Below are 25,835 nucleotides of genomic sequence, written 5' to 3' on the forward strand. Positions count from 1 at the left end.
GAATTTTGAATTTACACCAAATATTTCCAAGGTGTTTCTACACTTGGTCCAGAGATGTTCTTGACATTATGGCTGTGTAGATCTTCACTTGGCTTCATCCAAAATCCAATGCAAATTAGCTAAATAAACAGTGCCATGCAGAGAGAGAAAAAGGTACACCATCCCTACTTAGTCTATTAAGAATTATGAGCCAAATTATTTCTGCCTTGGTGCCTTGTTATGCCTTGAGGTAGAAAAATACTGTTTTCGAGGGACTTTACTGCTCATCAAGACAAATCACTTAGAACTGTTGATTGTACTTGTTCATTTTTATTTGATTCAGTGATGTCTCTAAAGTAAGAAGAAACCTGGGCATGCAAGTAACTGGCCATATTCTAGAAATAAAAAAGTCGGCTTCAATTGTACTTGAGGGATTCTCCTGTGTATTTAGTGAAATTCCGCTGTTCTCTCGGATGGTGGTTACAAGAGGCACCATTTTAATAGAACAGCCTTTTTTCCTTTGTAAGAAAAGTCTGAGGTCCAACTTGAACTCAGAAGTGTTTTTGTAAAGTGATTGGATCCTTTGCTTTGAAAGGTAGAATTTTTTTTTACAATAAAGTTGATTTGTAATAGTAGCCATTGTACATATCTCCAAGTCTGGTGCCACTGAACTATAGAAATGTTTTAGCAATTAGAGCCAGTTCACCAATTACAAAGCATTCAGTCACACTGCTTAGGGAAGACCTGACAATAACATGTAAGAAACAATTGGAAGAAAGTGAAGATTTCCTTGTGAGTCGGTTTTAACCATCAGCAACTATGATTATAAAAATATCAGTTTTGAAACAACAGAAAATTTGTAGTGCAGCTTCTGTTAATCATCAGTTACCTTGGCAAGTCAGGATGTTGTTGAAAAGAAAAAGTACTAAACAGAATAGGCAGAACTTAGCTGTACCTTTGTTAAAGAGTGAGCAGAATGGAAAAGTATCAAGAAAACTTGTTTTCTTTTAGCCAAGAAATACTTCCATCATCTAGCTGATTAAAAAAAGTCAATGGAAAAAGTGTGTTTTATTTTAGCATGCCTTTGAATTCTTATTCTTCTGATGACCTCTGGTAGATGGAACCTATTTCAATCCATATTTTAGGTGAGATATAAGACCAGTATTTTTCAATGGTGAACATGTTCCTTGATCATAATATCTGAAGTAAAAATGGAATGGAATAGCAGCTGCCATTTAGGTTTAAGGTGTGCAGGGTAATTATCACATTCCTTTTCCACAGAAAGTGATATAAATGAAACTCACAGAAATGATTCTGTTGTCAATGCTACTAACATCGGATGTTCTTGCTTTGACAACAGATGGAAATGTAGCCATCTTTTCTCTATCGCTTTTAGAGTTTATTGATGCTGGGAGGGGGAATGTGGATGAGAGTCCAGCTAGTCATAACAATAATAACTGAGCCATGGAAACCCAAGGTTATTAGGTCCAGAGTTGATAGAAATTTGGCAGGCAGGAGAGATGGGGAGAAAGCCTGTGCTTCATGTTAATTGGGGAATATGATTTATGACTGTTAATTGGAGGAGGGAATTGCACTTTGGTACTTTATGCCAGGGGAGGAGAATTCAGTTTTTGGCTTCAACTATGTGGTGCCGATACTTTGTTTCTAGAATAAAAGATTCTTTAAGGAAAACAATGCCTTGAAGTTCTTTTGAAGGGTTTCATCTGTTGGAACTATGACATCTGTAGGACATTTTTAAATCCTGTGTCCATAAAGAACAGGTGTTTTTCTAAATGAGGCCTGCTTCTGGATTAAATAACTTCAGTCTATGGAATGTCTCAAAATTGGACATTCCGTATGGATGAGGGTTGTTTTTTTTTTGCCTTGCCCATAGAAAATCAAGATGTCCTGGAAAATGCTATATTAAAATCTCTTTCTTGACATGTTTGTTTTTCATGTATCCATTGTATGAAAGTACATTCAACTGCTCCACCCATATAATTGAAAATTCTATTGTTTGGGAAAAACCCTCACATTTTTTTTTATTTATAGAATTTCTTCTCCGTGTTCTCATCTTTAAAACCTATATCAAAATTAATGCAGTGGTACACTGATATCAGTGGATTTGCCTTATTCTATAGCAGGAGGTGCACAAACTTTGTTAGACTAGGGTTTCATTCTGAATAATATGCTGGTGGCTGTATTCCAAGAAGTGGATAGGGGCAAGCAAAAACTAAATATGTTTTTATCTAAGCTAAACCTAAATTTAATTTCAAGACACATGCTTGACTACAGTTGTTGAATTAACTGTAGGTGTCATTTGTTGGACTAGGAGCAACATTGTTCAAATTGCAATAGTTGGGTTCACAAAACAGAGCAAAAGTTAAAAAAAAACAACAACCCTGAACCAGATTGGATCCTAAAAATAATCTGTATGATGACTTGACAAAATATGCAAATGCAGCAAGTTTTTAGAGCATGTAAATTGTACACGCATAGAATTGTATGTATAGAAATATCCAAGTGAAGTGCTTCAATCAATTAAAGTCTTACAGTTTTCTAGAAGAAAAATAAGAACAAAACACATCCTTAGAGGGAGAATCAGTGGTTTTCCAGGAATTGCAGAAACAATAGCTCCCAAGCGGGCACGTTGCCTATTGGGTTTTCAAGGACTGAAGATTTTCTGGATGAGACCCCAGAAGGTAACACCAAATGCCACTGTTGTGTGTCCTCTCCTTTGAAGCAGGTGGGAATGTTGCCCTGCAAAATAGTTTTGAAAGAATGTTTTGCTTAGGGCATTGAAGCCAGGTCCCCTCTGAAAGGTTTACTGGATGGGAAAGAAAACCATTCTATCATAACTTTTTCTTGGCTGTGTTAAGTTTTCCTCAAATAGATTTTTCTCCTCTCTGAAAAGCACCAAGCGATGTTTTTCCTCATCTGAAAACCCATCCATAGGTGAAAAAACAGCAAAGAAATGTTAAGATGAAAATGTTACTTAAGTGCCAAGACTGTAAGTCACACAAAGCAACAGTTACCTTTTTGAGAAATGAGAAATGCAATCCTGGAACTTGAAAGCCAAAACAAACAATAGAAAAGCAAATCATTGCCATCTTCACGCTCTTTCATTGCATATGCCAATGAAGGTTGGAAAGAATGCTATCCCAAAGTGAATTTCATATCCTGGCCATTTAATGCATTTTCTGTCTAACCATTTGTGGTATGTGCTTGCTCTTAAGCTTTGTTTGTTCGCAAAGACTAATTTTAAAGTTTAGGCTTGAACAAGTATCAAACCTCAAACTGAATCTCTTGATATTCTCTCTAAGGCTTTGATTTTCTCCAGACCTTCAACTAGTGAGATAAAGTTACTAAAGAGATAAGCTACATATGAAATCTGCCCCAAATATTACACAGTTTCTCTGATTCCCCTTTACGAATGAAATATAGTTATTCCAGATTTCTATTGTTGGATATATTTTGTGCATATGCATTGGAAGCTGAAGTAAAATTTATAAACAATATTGTTTTATGGCCTTCTCTTACATAAATACTGCAAAGTGATCTGATATTGGGAGTCACACGATTTGTGCCAAATTTTAAAACTCCAAATATATGAAGCAGACCTGCATATTTGCACAGTTATGGTTGTTTCATGGAAATTGTATTGGTTCCATTTTACATTTGAATTTTTTTGTTCTGTTGCAGGCCATTTAAAATGTACCTCTCGGTACCATTTTTTTTTGCAATTCATTTATGTTTTATTTATTCCAAGGCTAAGGATTTATAGACTACTTTAGACTATAAGAGATATAATGTCAGTTGCACACATTTGAATTTAACAAGGCATATTTGTTGAGTTTTTGTGCTGGTGCAACGGACATTGCTTCTCAACTTGCCAACAAGCTTAAGAGGAGGGAGAAGTTTGGAATACAGACTTCAATGATTAAAAACGCACACCGTGGGAACCAAGGACAATTGCCAGGTTTCTGGCTGAGCCCAGAGGTGCTTCTCACAACAATATTTTTCAACTTGATTGGGCAACATGATTTGACCCAGAGGGAGGAGGAAGAAGTCAATGCTGTTACTATAGTGATTTGGGTGGGGTCTTGCCAGAGCTGGTTTTACTTTCATATGTGCCAATATGGTGTTTTCAATAAAGTTTTACATTAAGAGCCCAAAAAGTCTTGAAGATGTTTGCCTGGTTGGGTTCGCTAGTCAGAAGCTTGACATTTTGATTTTTATCATCTTAAAGTGGATGGTCTGTTGTTGGAAGTTTCAAGAAAAGATTGGACAACCATTTGTCTGGGACTGTATAAGGACTGCTGCCATGGGCAGGGGCTTGGACTAGAAGACCTCCAAGGTCCCTTCCAGCCGTGTGATTCTATGATTTTAAAGTCTTCCATTTTTGCACCCCGTACCACAAATTTAATTGTACACTATACCAACAAAACAAATTATTGATCAAACTGTTTTTTTGATTGTGTGTTGCAGAAACTTTCAGCAGGGATTCATTTCCCAGATTATTAATGCCTTTCTCGTAGGTCAATATAAAGTGGCCATGCCTTATCTCTTCTTGTTTAAGTACACTGAAGCAGCTCCTTCAAGTAGCAGTGGCAAATGAAAGCTCAGCCATTCAGTTCCATGAGTGGTATAGCCTTCTCTGCATCAGTAGCAAGTATCATGAGGTTGGGTTTCATGGCTATCCATGTTCTTAAATCTATACAGTATTACTCTATAATGATGCAGGAAAATATTACACATTGCAAGCAGTGAAATAACAAAGATGAAATCCTGAAAGATCAGGATTACTAAAGTTTCCTTTTGTTTTAGGGTGTGAAACAAATTTAAATACTGCTTGGGTTTTTCAAAGTATTTATAAGAGAGAGAGAGAGGGAGACAGAGGGAGAGAGATTTTATGTGTTTGTGTGTGTGTGTGTGTGTGTGTGTGTGTGTGTGTGTGTGTATTCCACAGAGTTCTAGGGGACCTACAACAAATCAGAATAAAACATACATCATTTTAAATTATAGAAACAGAAAACACATGATAACAGGAGGGAAAACAGAGTAGCAAACAAATATTTTTCAATAGCATGTGATAAAAATAGCATGTGATAAAAACAGTAAAGAGGATTACAACTAAAGGCCTTCCTAAAAATAGGTCATCACCAGTTTCTGGAAGATTGTTGGTGAACAAATGTGTCTCCCAAGAAGAGTTCTAAAATGTTTACAAAACTATTCAAAAATCTCTCTCAGGCAAAGTAGGAATTCACAAGAGACTTAGAACTTGCAAGGGAAATCTTGATATGCGGGGCAGATTCATTTCGGAGAAACTGGCCCTTCACACATCATGATGCTACGTTTTCAGATTCTGCGCATAACTGCCTATGGAGCTTCAGGCTTTCCTCTCCCTCCCAAATTGTCAAATATTCCTGAATTTTCAGCATTCCTGTATGGTATATTTAAGATGCAAGAATGAATTGGGGAACTTTTGGGATGTAGCCATCTTGCAGGGTTTGAGCCATTTTTTAAAAAAATACTATTTTAATATAATGTGGAAGTGTTAAGAAGGCTGTTTAGGGGATCAGTGGACTCTCTGACTCTCATGATATCATTTGACCCCAAGAAGTGCACCATCATCACCTGTCATCTTGAATTTTTTGAGTTGTACCTGGTAACAAATTAGAAGCCAGTACACTTGAATAAAAGAAGGTGCCTTGTTTCCAGACAGATATTTAAGTGTCAATAAATATTTTCTCTTATTTTCTCTTGTCTGTATATCCTATGATAAATTATTTATGAGTAGTGTGACTTTTTTCACTTTTCCACTTTATTAGGTACATAGTATGGCTGGAGAAATGCCTATTTTAAATTCTTGAGCTACATTCATAGGTAACTGTATAATTTTAAGATGGCAATAGCCATATTTCTAACTAAGATCTCAGGGAATACTGGCTTGTTTAAAAGAAAGATCCAAATTTAGGCTTTTTCCTTGGTTTGAGGACATAATTATTATTTTTATTTGTAAAGAAGCGTATTCTAAAGAGAATTTTCAGCCAGTGGCAACTTTATAGGTTTAATATCCTCATAAATAAGTAAAATATAACAATATGTAAATAGTGGGCAGTAGTATTTTATCTATTTTAGTAGATGGTGTGCAGTTTAAAATCAATTTAGTACATGTTTTTAATTTTTATTTTTTGTTGACAGAAAACTAAACTTTAGGTAATATATAAAATATACTGGGCATTCTTTGATTTTCATGCTTCAGCAAAGAAAAACAAAATCAAATAGTTTGTCAGGCTTGAGTCCATCAGTATTTCAATCAAACAACTGACTAAGAGTGAGGATAGTATGTTAGTTATTTTCTGGTATAGAAAGAGGATGCTTGTATAGGAGAAAAGGCGCATGCTCTTAATAAGGTGAAATGGCTTTGGGAAGAGAATAGCAAGTATCGCTCAAACATTTATCCTTGTGGAAATTGTTTTGTATACAGTAGGTCAAGTGAGTTGCTTTTTCAAATAATGTTATTTCAACTCATTGAAACGGGTGGTGTTGGATCCATAATATAATGTCTCTTTGTAGAAGAAAGCAGAAGGTGCTGAACAAATTTTATTCCACATACACATCTACCTTTAAACGGGAAAATGCAAACAAAGTTTATCCAGATCCTCAGCTATGTACATTTTAGAGTTTCCCAAATTAAGAGAAAAGGCAATTTTATTACTCTGACACCATTTATGCAAAGTGCCTTAATTGTTTTTTTTCTTTCCTATCTCTGGACAGATTTGTAGTAAGATTTATTGAGCTGGATGGCCTGAGCTGCTTGCTGAACTTTTTGAAGTGTATGGACTATGAAACCTCTGAAAGTCGTATACACACATCCGTTATAGGATGCATCAAAGCTCTGATGAACAACTCCCAAGGACGAGCCCATGTTTTAGCCCACCCGGAAAGCATCAATATAATTTCGCAAAGCTTACGGACTGAGAACATCAAAACCAAGATTGCTGTGCTGGAGATCCTTGGGGCTGTTTGCTTAGTGCCAGGAGGTCACAAAAAAGTTCTGCAGGCCATGCTCCATTACCAGGTCTATGCAGCGGAGAGAACAAGATTCCAGGTAAAAATGATGAATTGAGAAAAATGAGCTGTAGAGCTGGTTCTCTGCATAAAACAGGATGAGCATGACTCTTTTCCCAATCAACTAAAATGGGGCATGCCTACTTGGAATGTGTTTCAGTAATTGATACTGACCAAGTCTAGGGTCTTCTTTGCATTATTTTGTTTAATATCTTAATAACTTTATTAATATTTGTTCCATATCTTTACTACTCAAGAGAATCATTTCACCTAGTTTATGAAATCAATAATACATGAATTCCTCACTGTGAGAATTTTGATCCAGTGCGCTGAGCTAGAGTAGGCAAAAGAGCAGCTGGCATAAAATGGTCAAACGTGTACCAATTGTTTTTCAGGAAAAAGGAAAGGAAGTAAAACTAGTGAAGCTTCTCTCCCCCCCCCATCCCTTCTAGGCTTTTTACACCAATTCAACTTTTATCTTTTCTGAATAGGTAGGCAGCTATCCACCTTTTCTATTTTTCCTAGAATAAAAATGGGGCCGAGACGCGTTTTCATAAATCAAAGTGATGCCACAAGTTTTGTGACTTAGTAGTTTTTCAAGTATTTATTGACTGACTGAAATAATCTCAACATTTATAATCGGGCAGGGCTGTGAGCCCATGGCACCCTGCTGACTGCATTTGTCCTAAAACTTCTTTTAGCAGTAATATTACTAATATTACAAAATTAGGAAGTCAGCTTTTCCCTGATATACGTTTGTGTACTTCAAATTGCTTAGGAAGACTATGTGGACTGAATTAAGTACCTGAATATGTGAACCAAATGTGGATAAGTAGTAACAGAGCAATTCATAGGATGCCTCATGGCCTGAATGTTGAATGCTGAGTATATTTACTTAATTTGCTTTGTTTTTGGAAACACTGTCATGGTACTCAGAAAACTGAGTCTAGATATTGTGGTTAGAATTGTGCAATTACGGGTGTGCAATACTTGGATTGAAAGCAGGAAGAGGATTTTGGATCTGGTGTGGAAGAACTCAGTGTAGTGGCCAGGAACTCCTGAAAGAAAATTTTTTCTTTTCCTACGGTTCATTATGATAATATACTTCTCAGTTAAAGAGGCCTTAAGGAATTACATAAACTATGCATCATTTCTCTGTCACTTCCTTAATTCAGGCATCTATTTTCCTAGAGTTGTTTAAAGAACCAGTGACAGGTACAGGAAATGTGCTCACGCCAGATCCAAAGTATATTTCCTCCTACAGATCCAAATATTGAATATCTCTGTTTGTGATATAGCAAAGTACATGTATGTCAAAGTAGCCTTGGAGCCAGGTACTTTGTTTTATGTTGATATGGGAATTTGCTCTTAGGACACTGTATATGTATGTATATATAGGAGCATTTCACAATTTCATGAAACAGTGAAATGAAAAACTAGAACTAGAAATTCATTGTCTTAATCTCTCTCTCTCTCTCTCTAACAGTCTAAAAGTAAATAAAAATAACTTGGAGAAAAAACTAATTTCTTAATTAGTATGGAATTAGTATAGAATAGCGTTGTTTTTACAGAATGTGTATGACTACATTTTCAACAAGTTATTGTTTATTGTTTTCAGAGTATTTTATGAATCCTTAGAGAACTAACATCCTGTCTTTTCCAAAAGGAGTTAAAAGGATGAATCTTTGCCTGCTTGTTTTTTTTAGTTCCAGTAAGAATATATTTTTATTTTGTTTGCTTGTTTATTTGTTTTTCTGAGTTTGTGCATCCTTTCTTTCTGCAAAGTTCCTTTCAACAGTCTAAACTTGTTCGAGATACTTGCAAGTCTTCTTTCTTTCTTTGAGTTTGATGTCAGAAGTGCTGACATAAGCATAACACATTCAAAGTTAAATCTACTTTGGCTGCTTCTGTCATTATGAATATTCATGTAGTAATGCTTATCAGATTTCTGTGATTAAAATCCAGCAGTTATTGGAGAAAACAAAACACTTAGTCACCCCCAAAAGGTTGATATGATAGTGCTCTAAATCAATTATCTAAAAATGTTTTGAGATTTGGATTAACTTCTTACCCAAAGTATGGACAGAGAATTGTGAGGAATTATAACACACATAGTTTTATGGATAAGGGGCTAGTTATACAGAATATACAGAAATTTTATCAGAAACATTATAGAAATTTTATCAGAAAAGTATCTTCACAATATTCAGCTGTAGCAATTATACCGTATGTATAGTATATTATAGAGAGAGCATCATTGCTAAAGAATGTATAATTGATACCTCTCATTTTTAATGTTATATTTATAACCAAAGCTTTGCAAATCCTTTAACTCCCTATTGACCTTTTTGGAGGAAATTCCTCCTGTCATTTAGGAAATATCTTTTAGATTTGCCCAGAGAATGGAATATTCCACAGGGTTTCAAACTTGCTGAGTTAAGTTAATTCCTGTCAGTCATCATAGGTCTCCCTGCCTCTTCCCTTAGATATTACCATTCAGCCTCAAACATCAGCCCTGATGTTTTACAAGTGGCTATTTGGCACTGACAGCAAAAGTCTTAACATTCTTTCTAAATAGTAAAAAATAATGATGAAAAATCCTCTCAACCAAAATGACAAAGCAGTGAAGACACTGAGTAGAAGGAATTTCTTTTTGCTTTCTTGATCTCAGATTGAAGAGGAAATTCTGAGTTAATATTTTCAAGGAAAAAAATATTTGAAACTCTTTCCCTTCCTAGATGAATAAAGTGAATATGTCTGTATAGCATCTTTCTCCACTCTAGTGATAATCTTATTAAGCAATTAGCATAATTCTCTTCAGCTCTAGTCAGCATGGCCAACCATCCCCCTTTTTACATATGTATGTGTATGTGTGTGTGTGTACGCACACACACACGTACCTGAACATGTATGACAGATGCCTGTATAAAGACTTATTCATGGATACATGGTTTATACATACACAACATACTTTTGCAATAGTGCTTCCATCAGTGTATTATTCTTTGAACTTGAAGAATGATTAGCACAAATCATCCCTCAAAGACTTAATAATGTATATTTTGATGTCTATTGTAGGTCCTTCATACAGGTTGGCTACCTCAAACATACACAAATAAGTGGGAACTAAGAACTCAGCTAATGCTTTCAATTTCAAAAAGCATGCATGATTATTTATATGTCTAAATACACAATGAAAGGAAAGAAGAATTTATTTCTATTACAAGGGAGAAAATAATATAGTATGAACACTCCCTAACATATGGGCTGTTATGCTGAAAATAAGACCTACTCTGGGGAAAAAGCCAACAGTTAGATTGTAAGCCCCATGATCCTCTGGATAGTAGGCTATCAATTTTTTAAAAAACAAACAGGAAATATCTCACTTCAAAGTTGATTGCTGAGCATTAAAAGGATAACAGTACATAGGCTACCCTCCAGAGTTGGAATAGATAATCTCCAGATGTTGTTTAGGCACAATCCGAGAATGCTATATAGAATCAACAAAAAAAAAGATAAAGCAGACAACTAGCAATACTGATTTGCTTAATTACTGTGATTGAAGAGAATAGACTGAGATATGTAATACATTGTTGTAGTCATATTTACAAACCATAGTAGCTTGGTTCACACAAAACAGGTACAGACAGCCAAACCCAACCCAATCCATAGTGACCTAATGCAGGAAGTAATGATTAGAGACTAAACGGAATAAAAGAATAAATAAAGAGCAATAGCTCCTAGACTTATATCCTGCTTCATAGTGCTTTACAAGACTCTTTAAACAGTTTGCAGAATCAGCATATTGTCCCCAATATGGGTCCTTATGTTACCAACTTTGGAAGGATGGATGGTCAGGATCGAACTCCTGGCAGTGGATAGAATCACCTGCAATATTGCATTGTAACCACTGTGCCACCACAGTTGTTTAAAGCTATCCAGTTGATTACATCTGGCTTAAAATTTATTCACAGTATTGTGTGAACCCTAGTTCAACTTACTACCCAAACCCATTGGGCATCTGAACAGATTTCAAAGTCTTATGATTTTGGTTATTTTCAAATTTAAAACAGCAGGTTCCATTTGGGAAGGCTCAAAGGTGCTCCATTTCCAAAGGTGCTCTGTGTGTATATGATAATCTGTAAAAGCTTTTTGAAAACATAGGGCTATATATGAAAGAAAAAGTCGGGAAACATTGTTTTTATTAAAAAGAGGCAGCAAAATATATTATGGAAGGAAGGATGATGGCTTGAGATCCAGGTGAAATGCCATAATATCAAATGAGATAATGAGAAATAACCTTCCAGACAGAATTTATTCTACACTGCCCAAAGCGTCTCTCCAAGAGAAATGGGCAGTTAAGAAATATGAAATATAGTAGAATAGATCACTCTGAAAAAATTATCCTATAATGTAATTTTGTCCAGTCCACCTGAATAACAGAAAAACAGAGTTGGGAGGGACGCTGGGGATCTTCTAGTCCCGTGGTGGCCAACCTATGGCACGCGTGCGACAGGTGGCAGGCAGAGCCCTCTCTGTGGGCACACGCGCCCTCGCCCCAGTTCTAGGCCTTCAGCTGGGTTTTATAAAAACTTTTCGCTTTAGGCCTCCGCTGCCGTGTGCAAAAAACAAAAAAAGGTTCAATCAATCAATCAATCAATCAATTTCAACCTCTAGCAGGAAAAAAAAGGTCTTGCAAAGTTGGAATTGATTGATTGAACTTTTTAGTCCCACCCAGTCTGCCGTTACCACCGCAGCCATGCCCACCCAATTGGCCACATACACCCAATTAGCCACACCCACCCAATTGGCCATGCCACCCGACGATACATAAGTGGGTTTTGGGTTGCAGTTTGGGCACTCTGTCTCTAAATGTTTCGTCATCACTGTTCTAGTCCAACCTCCTGCTCAAATGGTTGTCTAATCTCTTCTTAAAAACCTCCAGTGTTGGAGCACTCACAACTTCTGGAGCTTTATATATTTAATTATAAATAAATAAATTACTACCTGTCACTCGTCTTGCTTTACAGACTCTACTCAATGAGCTAGACAGAAGCATGGGGAGATATCGCGATGAAGTGAACCTCAAAACTGCCATCATGTCCTTTATTAATGCTGTACTGAATGCAGGTAGTGGGGAGGTGAGTGTATGTGCTGAATTTCTTTTGATCTCTGTTGTACTGAAAATAGCTGGCAGAATTTTGTGGCATAATGAATTCTTCTCTAAGTTCTCCAAGCTATATTTTCCTCTCATTGCCGGAGTTGAATCTGAGGGCTTTTTACTTCCTCTTTTCTTTTCTTTTCTTTTCTTTTAGGACAACTTGGAATTCCGACTGCACCTACGATATGAGTTTCTAATGCTGGGTATTCAGCCTGTTATTGACAAGCTCAGAGGACATGAAAATGCAACATTGGACAGGTGAAACAAAATGTGGGGAGCAAGGCTATGTTGTAATGACAAATACAGCTTAGTCTTCTAACTCAATTTAATACAGTGTATCATGGCCATTTAAAGAAAAATATATTCCAGATCAGATAATGTACAGTATATATTCTGGCACCTCATAATTGACACCAAAAATTTCAATTGTACAACTATAGCACAACATAACTGATGTTTTATGAATATATTGTATTGTTTCCTGAGGAATCGGTATGGTTTGGATACCAACAGACTCTGTCCTGCTAAATATGGAGGCTTGTTAAATGCATGGGAACTTAATGAATATGTACACTGTGTACATGGACACATGGACATTAAACTATCAGAATTTTCCTCCTTAGAACTAACTATTGCAACATGCTTGAAGCAGGTTTGCCTTTCAATTGGTCTGGAAACTCCAGTTGGTACAGGATAGTACAGCTAGACCAGACATGTCAAACACAAGGCCCGGGGGCCAGATCCAGCCCGCGAAGTGGTCTCATGCGGCCCGCGAAGCCATCCTGGAAACAGTGAGGGAACGGCCCCTATTGCTTTGGCCCTGGCCCAGAGACCCTCCTTCTGCCAGAGACCCTCAGATCTGTCCCACTCCTGCCCAGGCCCCCATAGGCACCCTTGATGCGAACGATGTAGAGCTGGCCACGCCCACCCAGTAAGCCACGCCCACCCAGGCCACACCCACCCGGCCCCCTGAGGGCAACCGCAATGCTGATGCGGCCCTCAATGAAATTGAGTTTGACACCCCTGAGCTAGACTGTCAAAGGGAGCAACCTACTGTAAACATATTTTAGTGATTCCAAAGTTTGTTACTTAGCAAAATTTAAAATGCTTGCATAAAGTTTGCATTGAGTCTGAGCGAAGACCTGCAGAGCTTTTGGAGATTATTACTTGCAGGCCAGCCTATTCCTTAGTCTAGTAGGGAAGGATGCTATTTTGACAATGCGTTTGCTAGAATGTATAAAGGTGTTCTTAATGCAGATGCTTTTACTATGGAATTATTGGTTCATTTATTGTCGGTATCAAGTCTTCTAAACTTTTGGTCGTCAGCTGAAATCTTTTTTTTTATTTAAAAAGTTTTACAATACATTTTGACTTTAATCCCCCCCTCCCCCACCCCCACCCAACCCTCCCTATCCCTTCCCCCCATTCCCTCCTCCCCCCCGACTTCCCAGAGCTAAATACAGGGTATAAAATCAAAAAACAAACATAAGCACCCCTATGTTATCAGCAATAAACTATTAGTTCTATCTCCCTCTAGCTCATGTAAAATGAATACAAACAATATTAATATTACAAATAAAGTAAAAAAGAAAAAGAGAAAAACAGAAAAGAGCTTTACTCAAAATAGATTTTCTTAATCCCAGTCCTTATTCATATTAATTTCAAAGGAAAAAAAAATAAACAAATTCTCAATTACGCGCCAAAAGCGCCTATCTATTAACCTTAATAATCTCCAACCAAACTAAACCATAATCAAAAATAATTCTTGCATGTATCACACCAAATGTCTCGCAGTTCCAAGTCATCCTTGAGTTCAAATAAAAAGAGTAAAAAAAAAAAAGGTTTAAGCAGTCTGTAAGACAACTTGTTGTTAATTAGGAGCTTGCATACCCATTCTTAGTTCAACACACACTTTTAGTCCATAACCCTAATATACTTTTCTAACAAGCAAATAACATCCATCTTAAATTGTGTTAAATATTAAAAAAAAAACTTTCTTTCTCCTCTATGATAAATTTACTCCATTAAGATACTAATTTAAAAATTTAATCAGCAATCTTAACGCCCCAAAACTTTTGGAGCACGTCTGTCATGACCCCCAAAACTTCTTTGGACCGCGCCCCTCCCACATCTTCACTGTAAATACACTTTGGAGATTCCATAACTATCTGCTGGTCTTGCTCTTGCTCTCGTCTCGCTCTTCTTAGGGCGGCACGCGTCTTCCTCTGGCCTCCTGCAACATCCAATGAAACTGTATCTTGATCCCCTCCAACACCATTGTCCTCTATCTGTCTGTCTGCAACATCTTGAAGCTTTCCCTCGCCGTATCCCTTAACAGCTTCCAAAAATGATAGGGGGGTTGCTTTTAACACATTGCTATAAAAATCACGTGCCTGGGCCACAGTAACCAGACAATGTCTTTTACCTTCATGCGTCACCACCAGTCCAACTGGAATCTCCCATCTAAACTTAATATCACATTTCTTAAGTTCCTGTACTAAAAATGCAAAATCTTTCCTTCTCCTTAAAATCTTCGGAGGAATCTCTTTTAAAACCAAGACTTCTTGCTCAGCCACTACCAGTTTAGTATCATAGGCAGCTTGAATAACTTCATCTCTAATTACTCTCTTTGTAAAATAGACCACCACATCTCTGGGTAACTTCCTTTGTCTTGCAATCCATGAATTTACACGAAAAATTTTGTCCATATTTCCCTCAATTTCAGATGCTGGCTGGCCCAATACCCCTTCCAGAGCCTCAGAAATCAGCTGCTTTAAATCTTCTTTACAGTTCTCCTTTAAACCCCTGATTCTAATAGCATACTGCATCTGATGATACTGAGCAAGGCTCAATTCTCCGTCCATTTTATCCCTTATATTTTCATTTTCTGATACCTTTGCTTCTAATATAGAGTTCTTTTGACTGAGATCCTTCACTTTTTCATCCAGCTGTTGCACACATTCAGCTACAGATTCAATCATAGACAACATGTCCACCCTCATTGCTCTAAACTTCTCTTCCATCTTCTTCTCCAGTTTCTCCTCCAACTTTTTCAGCTTTTCATCCATCATGTCAGACATCAATTGTGAATGCTTTCCAAGAGCATCTTGTAAATCCTTAAGCGTCAATGCCGGAGGAGGTGCAGGAGGAAGCAAAGCTTGCAATGAGGTCTGTTGCACCAGGGAAGACCCCGCACTCCGAAGAGCTGTAGAAGTTTTAGCCGCCATCTCCCCCCACTTTCACTTATTGCGCACTTTCACTTTAAAGCTATAAAATCCATTGAGCTAGAGAGTAAAGATAAGAGTCCACATCACCTTGACCTCCTGTACCGCTCTGCCTGCATCTTGATAATCAAAAGTATTTCCTTTTGGCAGGGGTGGTTGCTAACGCCTGGCTCTGCTCCATAAATCCCGGAGCAGGGGCGCTGCGCAGCTCGGAGCAACCCAGGCTTCGGGGGGGCTCAATCCTTCAGCCGCCCAAACTCTCAGCTCAGGCGGCCCCGGAGAGCTCAACCCCTACCTGGTGCCTCACCCCCTCCTCTTCTCCCGAGGAGGGGGCTTCAAATCCATCTAAACAGCTGATCGGCGCTGTTTACGATGGAAAAACACAGCTGCGGAGCGGGCAGCCCGAAAACGGCTGTCTTCGGCGTCGCGTCGCCACCGGAAGCCGGTCGTCAGCTGAAATCTTATTTGTTCAGCCAGGCTTTTAATTGAATCAATGCTGTGATATTTTTCATTGTCTTGGTAATATTTTATGTTTGAGTCATATTTTACATTCTCACTCGATGTTTGTTGCAGTTATCATGCAAGCTGGAAACTGATGTAAATAAAATGAACTAAATCATAAAATGAACTGCATGATTTAAATATACAGGGCCAATTGCCCCCTTTCCACTTGAAGTCTGAAAATATGTAGCAGCTTGAGTGAGATAATGTTGATTGGAAAACAGTTCTTCCAACCAGGGTTTCTTTTTTTAAAAAAAATCCAGAGACTTTAAAAAAATAGGGTGTGTGTGTGTGTGGGGGGGATTTTTCAAATATGAAGACAGGAAGAATTGAGACTTTCCAACTAATATGTAGTGGTTGTCATCATAGTTCTCTCTAAGGATAAATAAAACTGCATGCTACATATTTAATGTTAATCCTTAGTTGATTATCTCAGTTGATGTCAATTGTTATAACTTTTAGTTATCTATCAGTTGGTCCTGTTCTGTGGTTCAAACAGCAGTTTCAGATTTTCAAGATATCATCTGCCTTATGCGTAAATCTAAATAAGCACATTGATCTGGTTTTGCCTTTTATTATATCATGAAAATCATATCCGAATGTAGGCCCCCTCAGTCCACATTGATTTAAGGGCAGCATATCAAATTTGGAAACTAATTCCAACTGAGTTCATATCATTATGAATAACATATAGGATGAAAATGTTTATTTTTCCTCTAGGCACTTAGATTTCTTTGAGATGGTTCGAAATGAAGATGACTTGGAACTTGCAAAGAGGTTTGAAATGGTGAGTGTTCTCCTAGAAAGCTTTTGCTGTTAAGAAATGTTAGTTTGCCTTAGCTACTACTATAAATGTATCAGATTTTTTTGTGGGACAGACATGGTTTTCATATAACTAAAGAAAAATGGGAAGTTTTCATAAAGAATAAAAAGTATAATAAGTATTATTTAAAAACGTTATCTGGTGACTAAGTTAATTCAGACCTTTTCAAGAGCCTATCATTTAACCTGACTATTATGGCAAGTGATGGCTTAAATGCCTCAGTTTGATTTTTGCTCATCCATGCATTTATAGTTTGGATTTTAGGAATATTTGGTGATGAATAGATTGCTGGTCCATATTGCTTAATATGCTTTGCTCACTTAGGGAATAAAAGACACTGAATGTCTTGGAGTCCTTTTGTACTACATTTCCCCTCCCTCTGTTTTACATTTGCCATCTTAACAGGTCCTCAACGTACAACAGTTTGTTTAGTCACTGTTCAGAGTTATAATAGCACTGAAAAAAGGGATGTGTAACTGTTTTTCACACTCACAACTGTTGCAGCATTCTCATGACCATGTGATCAAAACTCAGATGCTTGGCAACTGCTTCATATTTATGACCATTGCAGTGTGCCCGGGGTCATGTGATCAACTTTTACAACCTTCTGACAAGCAAAATCAATGAGGAAGCCAGATTCACTTAGTAATCATGCTACTAACTTAACAACTGCAATAATTCATTTAACAACTGTGGCAAGAAAGGTCATAAAATGGGGCAAAACTCACTTAATGAATGTCTCAGCAACACAAATTTTGGGCTCAATTGCACTCGTTAAGTCGAGGACTACCTGTATGTTATGAAGTTCTGTTTCTATTTTGGCTCTTAGGCTTTGATCACCTAAGATGGATTTTTGTGGGGTAAAACATGTTCCTACAATGTGGGTGCTTGTAAATTTGCTGTTCCAATTTCACACAGCTTTAACTTAATGCCCCCAAGTACTGTCCATTGATATTTTAAGGGGCTTTAGCTCTGGTGCTGGATTCAGCACCATGAATATTAGGATTGCAATGGACAGCTCCTTACTCCTCTTTGAAGCCAGCACCTGCTGCAGCCCAGCCCTTTAGTCCTCAGTGGAGACCCCCTTTTTTAATGAAGCCTAGAAGATCTAAACAAGCACTCAGTATATCAAAACCACACTGCACTGCACCACACTGAGATTATTCACATGATTGCACTTATTGCTTCTTTTCTAAAAGGCTAGAACATGTCCTAACATTTATGAATGTATCCCATCACTACTAGCTCCCATCTACTGTAGTGTTAGTAGAAAGACAGTGTAGACCTAAACATCATTTGGTGTCAGCTGTAAGTCCAGTAAAATGTTGATACCTCAAAATAGGGATAGGTTTTCAAATAATAGTAATATAATAGAATATAAAAGTTAACAAATACTTTATCAAGTAAGGTAAAAAAGATAAGTATGCTCTATAATAAAAAAGTGTTCTGTAATAGGTTTGTGAGCAGAGCAACATGAATGCCACCCATTCTGAGGGTATGAAAAAAGGAAACATGCTTATAATATGGTTTTTTTTTTCAGAAGCTTACCTAATTTTACATATTTCTTATTACAACCACAATAGATTCAATTACTGGTTTGTAACAGTGTGTTCTTTTTTAGTATAGATATTTTCCCAATAATTTACCTAGTATTTAGTAGCAGAAGTAACACATGCATGCTTAGTATTAGTGACTGGAAAATTTTGTTAATCAAGGGAGCGTTACTGGAATATATTGAACCTATTTTGTCCGCAACACCAGACACACAACATAACTTTTTGTTTGAAAAATATATTTCAGACCATTCCATTTCCAAACTGATGAATTCTGTGCATCCCTTCTTAGTGTATGTTAATGGCTTCTTTTAGATTAGGTAACTTTGACCGTAACAGAAATAAAGATACATTGTGACAGCTTGTAGTAATTACCTATAATGTAGTAAGATACTTTCTTTTCTTTTCTTTTTCTTTTCTAACCTGGTAGATGTGAATGGATCCACCATTAAATAGGCATCCCAGCATTGAGTAGGATTCTAACTGGTGTGGGTCTTACAATAGATACTCTCTCCAATAGCTGAACTGAGTTTCAAAAATGTCACAAATTATTATTTTCTGTTTAAAATGTGCATTTTATTCTCATATGCAGACATGACATGATACAGAAAATGCAAGGATTAAGCAAGAGAATGGGTTTCAGCTTTCAGAATCTTAATGAGCATAGATGGTGACAGTTGTTTCAAACAAACTAATATATTTTCATCTTATTCTGCTCACCTTTTTACACACTGAAACTTATGTGCTGTGTGATTTGGCTACTGTGTCTAAAATTTGCCTCACAACGATGTTTTTATTATAATTTTTGTTTGCCTTTCTCTGTATTCTGCTGTAGGTACATATTGACACAAAAAGCGCCTCGCAGATGTTTGAGCTGATCAGGAAGAGGTTGAAGCACACAGATGCTTACCCCTATTTACTGTCTGTACTCCAGCACTGCTTACAAATGCCTTGTGAGTAGATCATTTCTTCTCACAGTCAAAGGGAAAATGCTGTGATATGTAAGAAGAAACTTTGATGGTGGAACTAATGATCCGTGAGGCTGGTGCCAAAAATGTATCCCCTTTCTAATTTCATAATACAGTATGTTGGATTATTACCATGTTTTACCATATTACCATTAGCCAGTTTGATCTAGTGGTTAAGGCACTGGGCTAGAAAGGTGGAGACCATGAGTTCAAATCCCACTTTAGCTATGAAAGCCAGCTAGGTGACTTTGGGCCAGTCAGCCCAAACCACCCCATAGGGTTGTTGTTGTGGAGAAAATAGGAAGTGGAAAGTGTGTTGGATGTGTTCGCTGTCTCAAGTTATTTGTAAAAATAAACTTGAGATACCAAACAAATAAAATCATTAATGTTTGGACTGTAATATCACTTCATTGTGGTGTTACAACATAGAACATTACAACAAAGGATAAAGCCATCTTACTAGAGCAAAATAGCAAAAATGTTTTCTTGAGCTAGCAGCTCTCCAGTTCCTTGTTGTAGGAATGTTTTTTTTTAACTTTGTTTGAATCGTAAATGAAGCTGATCTGGATAGACTCAAGAGATATTCTCATGTGGCAGAGTTCCTCAGAAGCAGCAAAAGCTGAATCAAAAACTGAAGTTTTATTAAATTTCTTTACAGATTTGGATATTGGTTAAGGCAAAAAATAAAGCAGACAGAGTGTCTCCTTTAGTTCTCCCTATGAAGGTGGGAGAAGAGTTAGAAAGCTATGTGCAGTGGAGAGTTAGATGGGAAGAGAAAGTAGGGGTATATTTTTAGTAAATTCCCCCATTATAGTGTTTTGGACAAAGGAAGGTAAATTAATATTTTCTGAAACTATTCTGATATTCACTGCTGTGTATAGTTTTCTCTCTCCAGATCAGGGAGGATAAAGGTTTTGGTAGAATCTGTGAGCCTTGCTATATGTCATTTAAAGAGAGATACATAGCAAGGGGAAAATCTACATTCCTATAAACTTTAATTCCCATATCTGTAGAGATTCGCAGACATCCAGATCATTGTTGTCCCAAAGGCAGCTGAACTTTCTTTGTTTTTTCTTGAAGATGTTTCACTTCTCATCCAAGAAGCTTCTTCAGTTCTGACTGAAGAAGCTTCTTGGATGAGAAGGAAAACATCTTCAAGGAAAATCAAAGGAAGTCCAGTTGCCTTTTGAAAAAAACACCTTTGTGATTCCCATAAACTGCTCAAAATTGTCTTCCAGGTTTCATTATCTTGCCATAAGAACAATCAAAATCTCTACACTTCCTTAGGTGAACTTTGTCTTTTGTTTAACTCTAAAAAAATAATTGGTTTCTTAACATAATGGAACAGTCAGCAGCATTTTCAGACCTGGAAAAATAGACCAACTTATTAAAATATTGGTGAAGCATACTCCTTCAATCAAATAATCTTGTTCTCTTTTATTTCTTTTTCCTGATCATATAGGGCAAAATACATGGCATCTCATTGTTGCCAAAGCAATCTTAGCAGCTGCTTTGGCATGCATCTTTGATAGAAAAACTCTTAATCTTACACACTTAATCATAATCAAAGGTCTATAATAAATCAATACATCTTCTTTTTAGTGTGCAGTAGCTGTGCATGGTGATGTAACATGATTCTCCATTCTCAGGTTCTCTGGCAAGAACCACAATCTCTTATTCAGAGGTCCAGAAGAAAATAATTCAGATACAAATTAATTTGGTGTTTACAAAGTAGATCCTAATACCATCCAATTGTATCCAAGACAGGAAAGGAAGATATGACCGGTTATTCTTTATCAAAGTTGAAAATTAATTCATTAGACAATTTGGATCTTCTGGGAAGCTGATTGCTCATCTGTGTTGATCATGCAGTATGAATTATTTATCAGACTCACCATTTCCATACAACTAAAAGGAAGGTAGAGATACATTAGCTGACTACAGAGTTTTTTGCCTGTGGACAGCTGGCTTTCCCAGAGCACATGTTCCTGTTCCCACTTCAGATCCCCCAAACATGAAGCAGCCATTTCTTGTTTAACTAGCAATAAAAAGAGAAAAGTTGGATGAAATCCATCTGGAAACAAAGTTCATCTTGATTAAATCATTACATTTTTTTTTCTTTTTAAAGGAACAAGAAAGAACATTAGTGTTAAGGGTCGGAGATATGCAGGTTCTACTTTTAATTAACACAGAATCTTGATGAAAAACAAAACACTGGCCAGATGAACACTCTTGTTGTACTATGGGAAATTCACGGAAAATACTTCATTCCCATCTTACTTCATGGGAACTGATAAGTAAAAAGTTCTCAAGCCCTAATTGGAAAAACAAATTAGCGATTTCTCTAAAGTGTATTGTACAAATTTGGGAATATCAAATTATGCAATAATCTAGCAACAACTGGATATAATTTGTTTTCATTTGGAGTTAGCCATTCAAATTTAATTGAAGGTGCAGCTCCCTTTAAAGTTTGGGCTTGACACATTCAACACATTAACACAGCATCGAGCTGTTCATACTGGGTCTACTAGCTCCACTTTTCTGCCTCGTGTTTGTATGTCTGAAGCTGAACAGTTTTATATATATAGGTAGTCCTCAACTTACAACCACAATTGAGCTCACAATTTCTGTTGCTAAGTGAATTTTGTCCCATGTTACGGCCTTTCTTGCCACAGTTACGTGAATCACTGCAGTTGTTAAAGTAACATGGCTGTTAACTGAATTTGGCATCCCCATTGACTTTGCTTGTCAAAGGTCGCAAGAGGTGATCACATGACCCCGGGATCCTGTAATAGTCATAAATATGAGTCAGTTGCCAAGCATCTGAATTTTGACCATGGAGAGGCTGCAACGTGAAAAATGGTTATAACAGCATTTTTTCAGTGCCGTTGTAACTTTGTACAATCACTAAATGACCTGTTATAAATCGAGGATTACCTGTACTATAAATACTGTATACATCAAAAATAAGGAATCTGGTGCCAGATTTAATGCTTTGAACTTCAGCTCCTGTCAGTCTAAGCTAGGATAATCAATGAATTCCAAAACATCTAGAAGGGATCAAAGCATCTTCCCTAACTTATCATAAATCTCTTCAGATTGTTTTAAACCTGAAATTGAAAACGAATAACATTATTGACAAGCAGAGGTTGCATATATAGCAGCATCTCTGTGGTTTAATTAACAAAGTTGGGCAAGAACCAAAGTGGCACACTTAACAAAACTGTTCCCAAAAATTATTTGTGGTGTGTGTGTGTGTGTGTGTGTGTGTGTGTGTGTGTGTGTAAGAGACATGGAGCAAGAGAGAGAGGGAGGGAGGGAGGGGAAAATATGCTAGCCTTGCCAGAGTTCATGTGAAGGTAGTTTCGATGGATATAAAAAAATACTTTAAGTAAAAAACAGTAACTTGAAGGAGGTTTATTTTAATATTATTTGGTCATTGAGGGACTATTTCATATATTCAAGCCTATGATCCATAATCCTCAGTGTTGTGTAGCCAGTTCTTTGTAGGCAATAAGCAAGAAGGAAGGTTGCAAACAGGAACATGCTTTATTGAAGTAAACAGGAACAGAACTGAAACAGTGGCTGCTGCACAGCTACTTATACGGGTGGCCACTAGGTGGTGGCCAATAGGTTTAAAGTAACGCATTCCCAGCCCAAATCTACCAATGATCTTCTTGGAGACAACAAGTCTGGCTTAGTCAGAGACCATTACACAGACACACCATTGAGCAACCTTTAGGCAGCATTTAAACAGACACGTGAATCAGTACAAGTAAAAATCCCAATACGTTACACACAGGTGAAATACTAAAGTGTGCAATAGTTTATTTTTAATTTTAAAAAGCACTTATATAAGAGGGAATAGTTAGCAGGCTCTGTTTTTCATTTCAGAGATTCTTCCTCTCCCTTTTTTCAAGTTTTCAATTAAATTTACTTGGGTAAATAAAAGCCCGTTTTCCATAAGGTGGAACTTATTGCCACATAGATACTCATGCTTTGAGATAACTTGAATATTTTTCTATAAAATTTCCTTTGGAAGTCATAAAAAACACAACAGGTAGATAATAGAAATTCATTTATTTGTAAGTATTATTCATTTTTTATTTCACATTTTTTTCTGGGAAATCAAGTTTTCCTATCATTTTGAGTTCACAATCAAATGAGAACTAATCCTAAGCAAAGGAAAACTGAAGTACCGTAAGTTTGTAAACACAGCCACAGTTTCATTTAGCAACCACTTTATTCAACAACTGAGTTGCTGGTCCCAATTGAGGTCACTAAGTGACGATTACTTGTAAATATATTTTTCACATGTGTTCATTTATAATTGCTTTCAGGGTCTTGTGATTAGATCTCTAAGTTTCTTACTGGTGTTTGTGATTGCAGATAAAAGAAATGGGGGAACATTTCACCAATGGCAACTTTTAGACAGGATACTGCAGCAAATTGTTCTTCAGGATGAACGAGGGAATGATCCAGATGTAACTACTTTGGAAAACTTCAATGTCAAGAACATCATTAAGATGTAAGAAACCTAAAAACTGGGACTGGATTTTATTCATGCAAGATGAGGGCCCCTTCATATCTAACGTTTCATGTATGTAGAGATAAGATTAGTCAAAATAATGTCTACTTTTTGTCCAGTAAAATTTGCATTAAACTATACTATAACATTTTGCCGCAGAAAGTTAGCATTATTTAAAGGGCTAACGGCAATAACAAGAATCTTCTTAGAAATGAACTTATTATGCTGTTAGTTTCTAATATGTTTCTATTCTTCTAGGAATATTTCTCTATATTTTTAATGGGCTTTGAATGATCTTATTTTATCTTCATTCAGGTTGGTAAATGAAAATGAAGTGAAACAATGGAGAGATCAAGCAGAGAAATTCCGGAAAGGTACGTGATCATTTCAGAATTGGAAAAAATGGAATTTAGGAATGTAACTTCAGATAATCTAGCAAAGAACAAAGCTCAGGGAACATGCATTCTTGTATTTCCAGTTTACAGATGGTGAAGAGCAGCTGATAATGTCTTTTAACATTAGTCTGATTTGCCTGTTTTGAATACCACTCATTAAAAAAAAAACCTGCTGATTTTCAGTCTAAAGTTTTTTTTTATACAACTATAGTAATCTGCATTAATAGTTTAATGAAACTCTTTTCTCCACTTGTCACTTTATAGTTTAGGTTCTCTGAATTTATTTCATATTTTTGGTTTAGCTTGTGTTCATTTAGTTTTCCCTCTACTGTTTGTAGAACATGTTGAGTTGATGAGCAGGCTAGAAAAGAAAGAAAGAGAATGTGACATAAAAACCCAAGAGAAAGATGAAATGATGAAGACACTGAATAAAATGAAGGACAAGCTGCAAAGAGAATCCCTGGAGCTTCGCCAAACTCGGGATCAAATGAGTGACCTTGTTGTTCAGCTGAATGAATTTTCGGTAGGATATGAGCCCTTTCTCTCTTTCCCTAATTCTTAAACAGAAATATAGGGCTTGATGTTTTCTGTGGAGAAGGCAAAATGTATGGAATCAATATTTATATTGCCAGTGTTTTTCATTCATCCCTTGTCATTGCTTCCATTTTATTTCATTCAGTGTGAGTGCATGATGGTATATCATGTTTTAATTAGCACAAAGTGTCTACAACATATTCAGTCTATTGGCAGAAAGATACTGTGTTTCCCCAAAATAAGACCCAATTAGAAAATAATGCTCGTAATATAAACCCCACCCCCAAAATAAGCCCCAGTTAAGATCATCATCTAGATCAGGGGTCTTCAAACTTGGCCCTTTTATGACTTGTGGACTTCAACTCCCAGAATTCCTCAGTGAGGCACGCTGGCTGAGGAATTCTGGGAGTTGAAGTCCACAAGTCATAAAAGGGTCAAGTTTGAAGACCCCTGATCTAGATGGATGTATTTAGCACCATATTTCCCAGAATATAGGCCCTAACTGGAAAATAAGCCCTAATGCATCTTTTGGAGCAAAAATTAATATAAGTCCCAGTCTTATTTTTGGGGAGACACAATAACTGTACTATTTTAGCGGCAAGGAAAGACAAAAGTAGTGGAATACATTGAAATTCATTTTGGCAGTCATGTTTTTCACAGGGCACAATATTATATTATATTTTAGCTGTCTTTTCTGCTCTGGCTACAACCAACTCTGGGTGGCTCATGAAATAAGGAACAATGTAAAAAGGAAATACAAAAATTAGCTCAAAAAGAATATTAAAATGGATACAAAATTGTAATCCAGACATCTCAAACAGGGAATTCCAATCTACAGCCAAGTGTTCAGACTGTCATCAGGGTGGGAGTCATCCAGATTTAAGGGGGGAAACCTTATTTCAGAGGGCAAGGACCATTACAAAGCAACCTGAGTCTTGAAGGGACCTGGAATGTGTTCACTCTGCCAGATTGTACTAGCCAAGCTGAAACCATGGGTAATAGGCGATTGCTCAAATAACTGGATCCTATGCCATTTGGGCTTTACAGGTGATAGCCAGCACCTTCAATTGCACTCTGCAGCATGCTAGAAAGCCA

General features: G+C 36.9%; 1 protein-coding gene across 1 annotated transcript in view; it reads left to right on the forward strand.

The window, feature by feature from the left end:
- The window catches only part of DAAM2 (dishevelled associated activator of morphogenesis 2), a 150,456-nt gene that overhangs the window by 57,857 nt on the left and 66,764 nt on the right, over positions 1-25,835 (forward strand). The window contains exons 5-12 of the mRNA XM_081312958.1: positions 6,760-7,093; positions 12,084-12,194; positions 12,369-12,472; positions 16,660-16,726; positions 19,151-19,268; positions 23,673-23,811; positions 24,127-24,185; positions 24,545-24,729. Of these exons, the coding sequence (XP_081169084.1) occupies positions 6,760-7,093; positions 12,084-12,194; positions 12,369-12,472; positions 16,660-16,726; positions 19,151-19,268; positions 23,673-23,811; positions 24,127-24,185; positions 24,545-24,729 (1,117 nt within the window). The remainder of the gene's footprint in view (positions 1-6,759; positions 7,094-12,083; positions 12,195-12,368; positions 12,473-16,659; positions 16,727-19,150; positions 19,269-23,672; positions 23,812-24,126; positions 24,186-24,544; positions 24,730-25,835) is intronic.

Source organism: Vipera berus (assembly GCF_964194415.1).
Source record: "Vipera berus genome assembly, chromosome: 1".
Lineage (NCBI taxonomy): Eukaryota > Metazoa > Chordata > Lepidosauria > Squamata > Viperidae > Vipera > Vipera berus.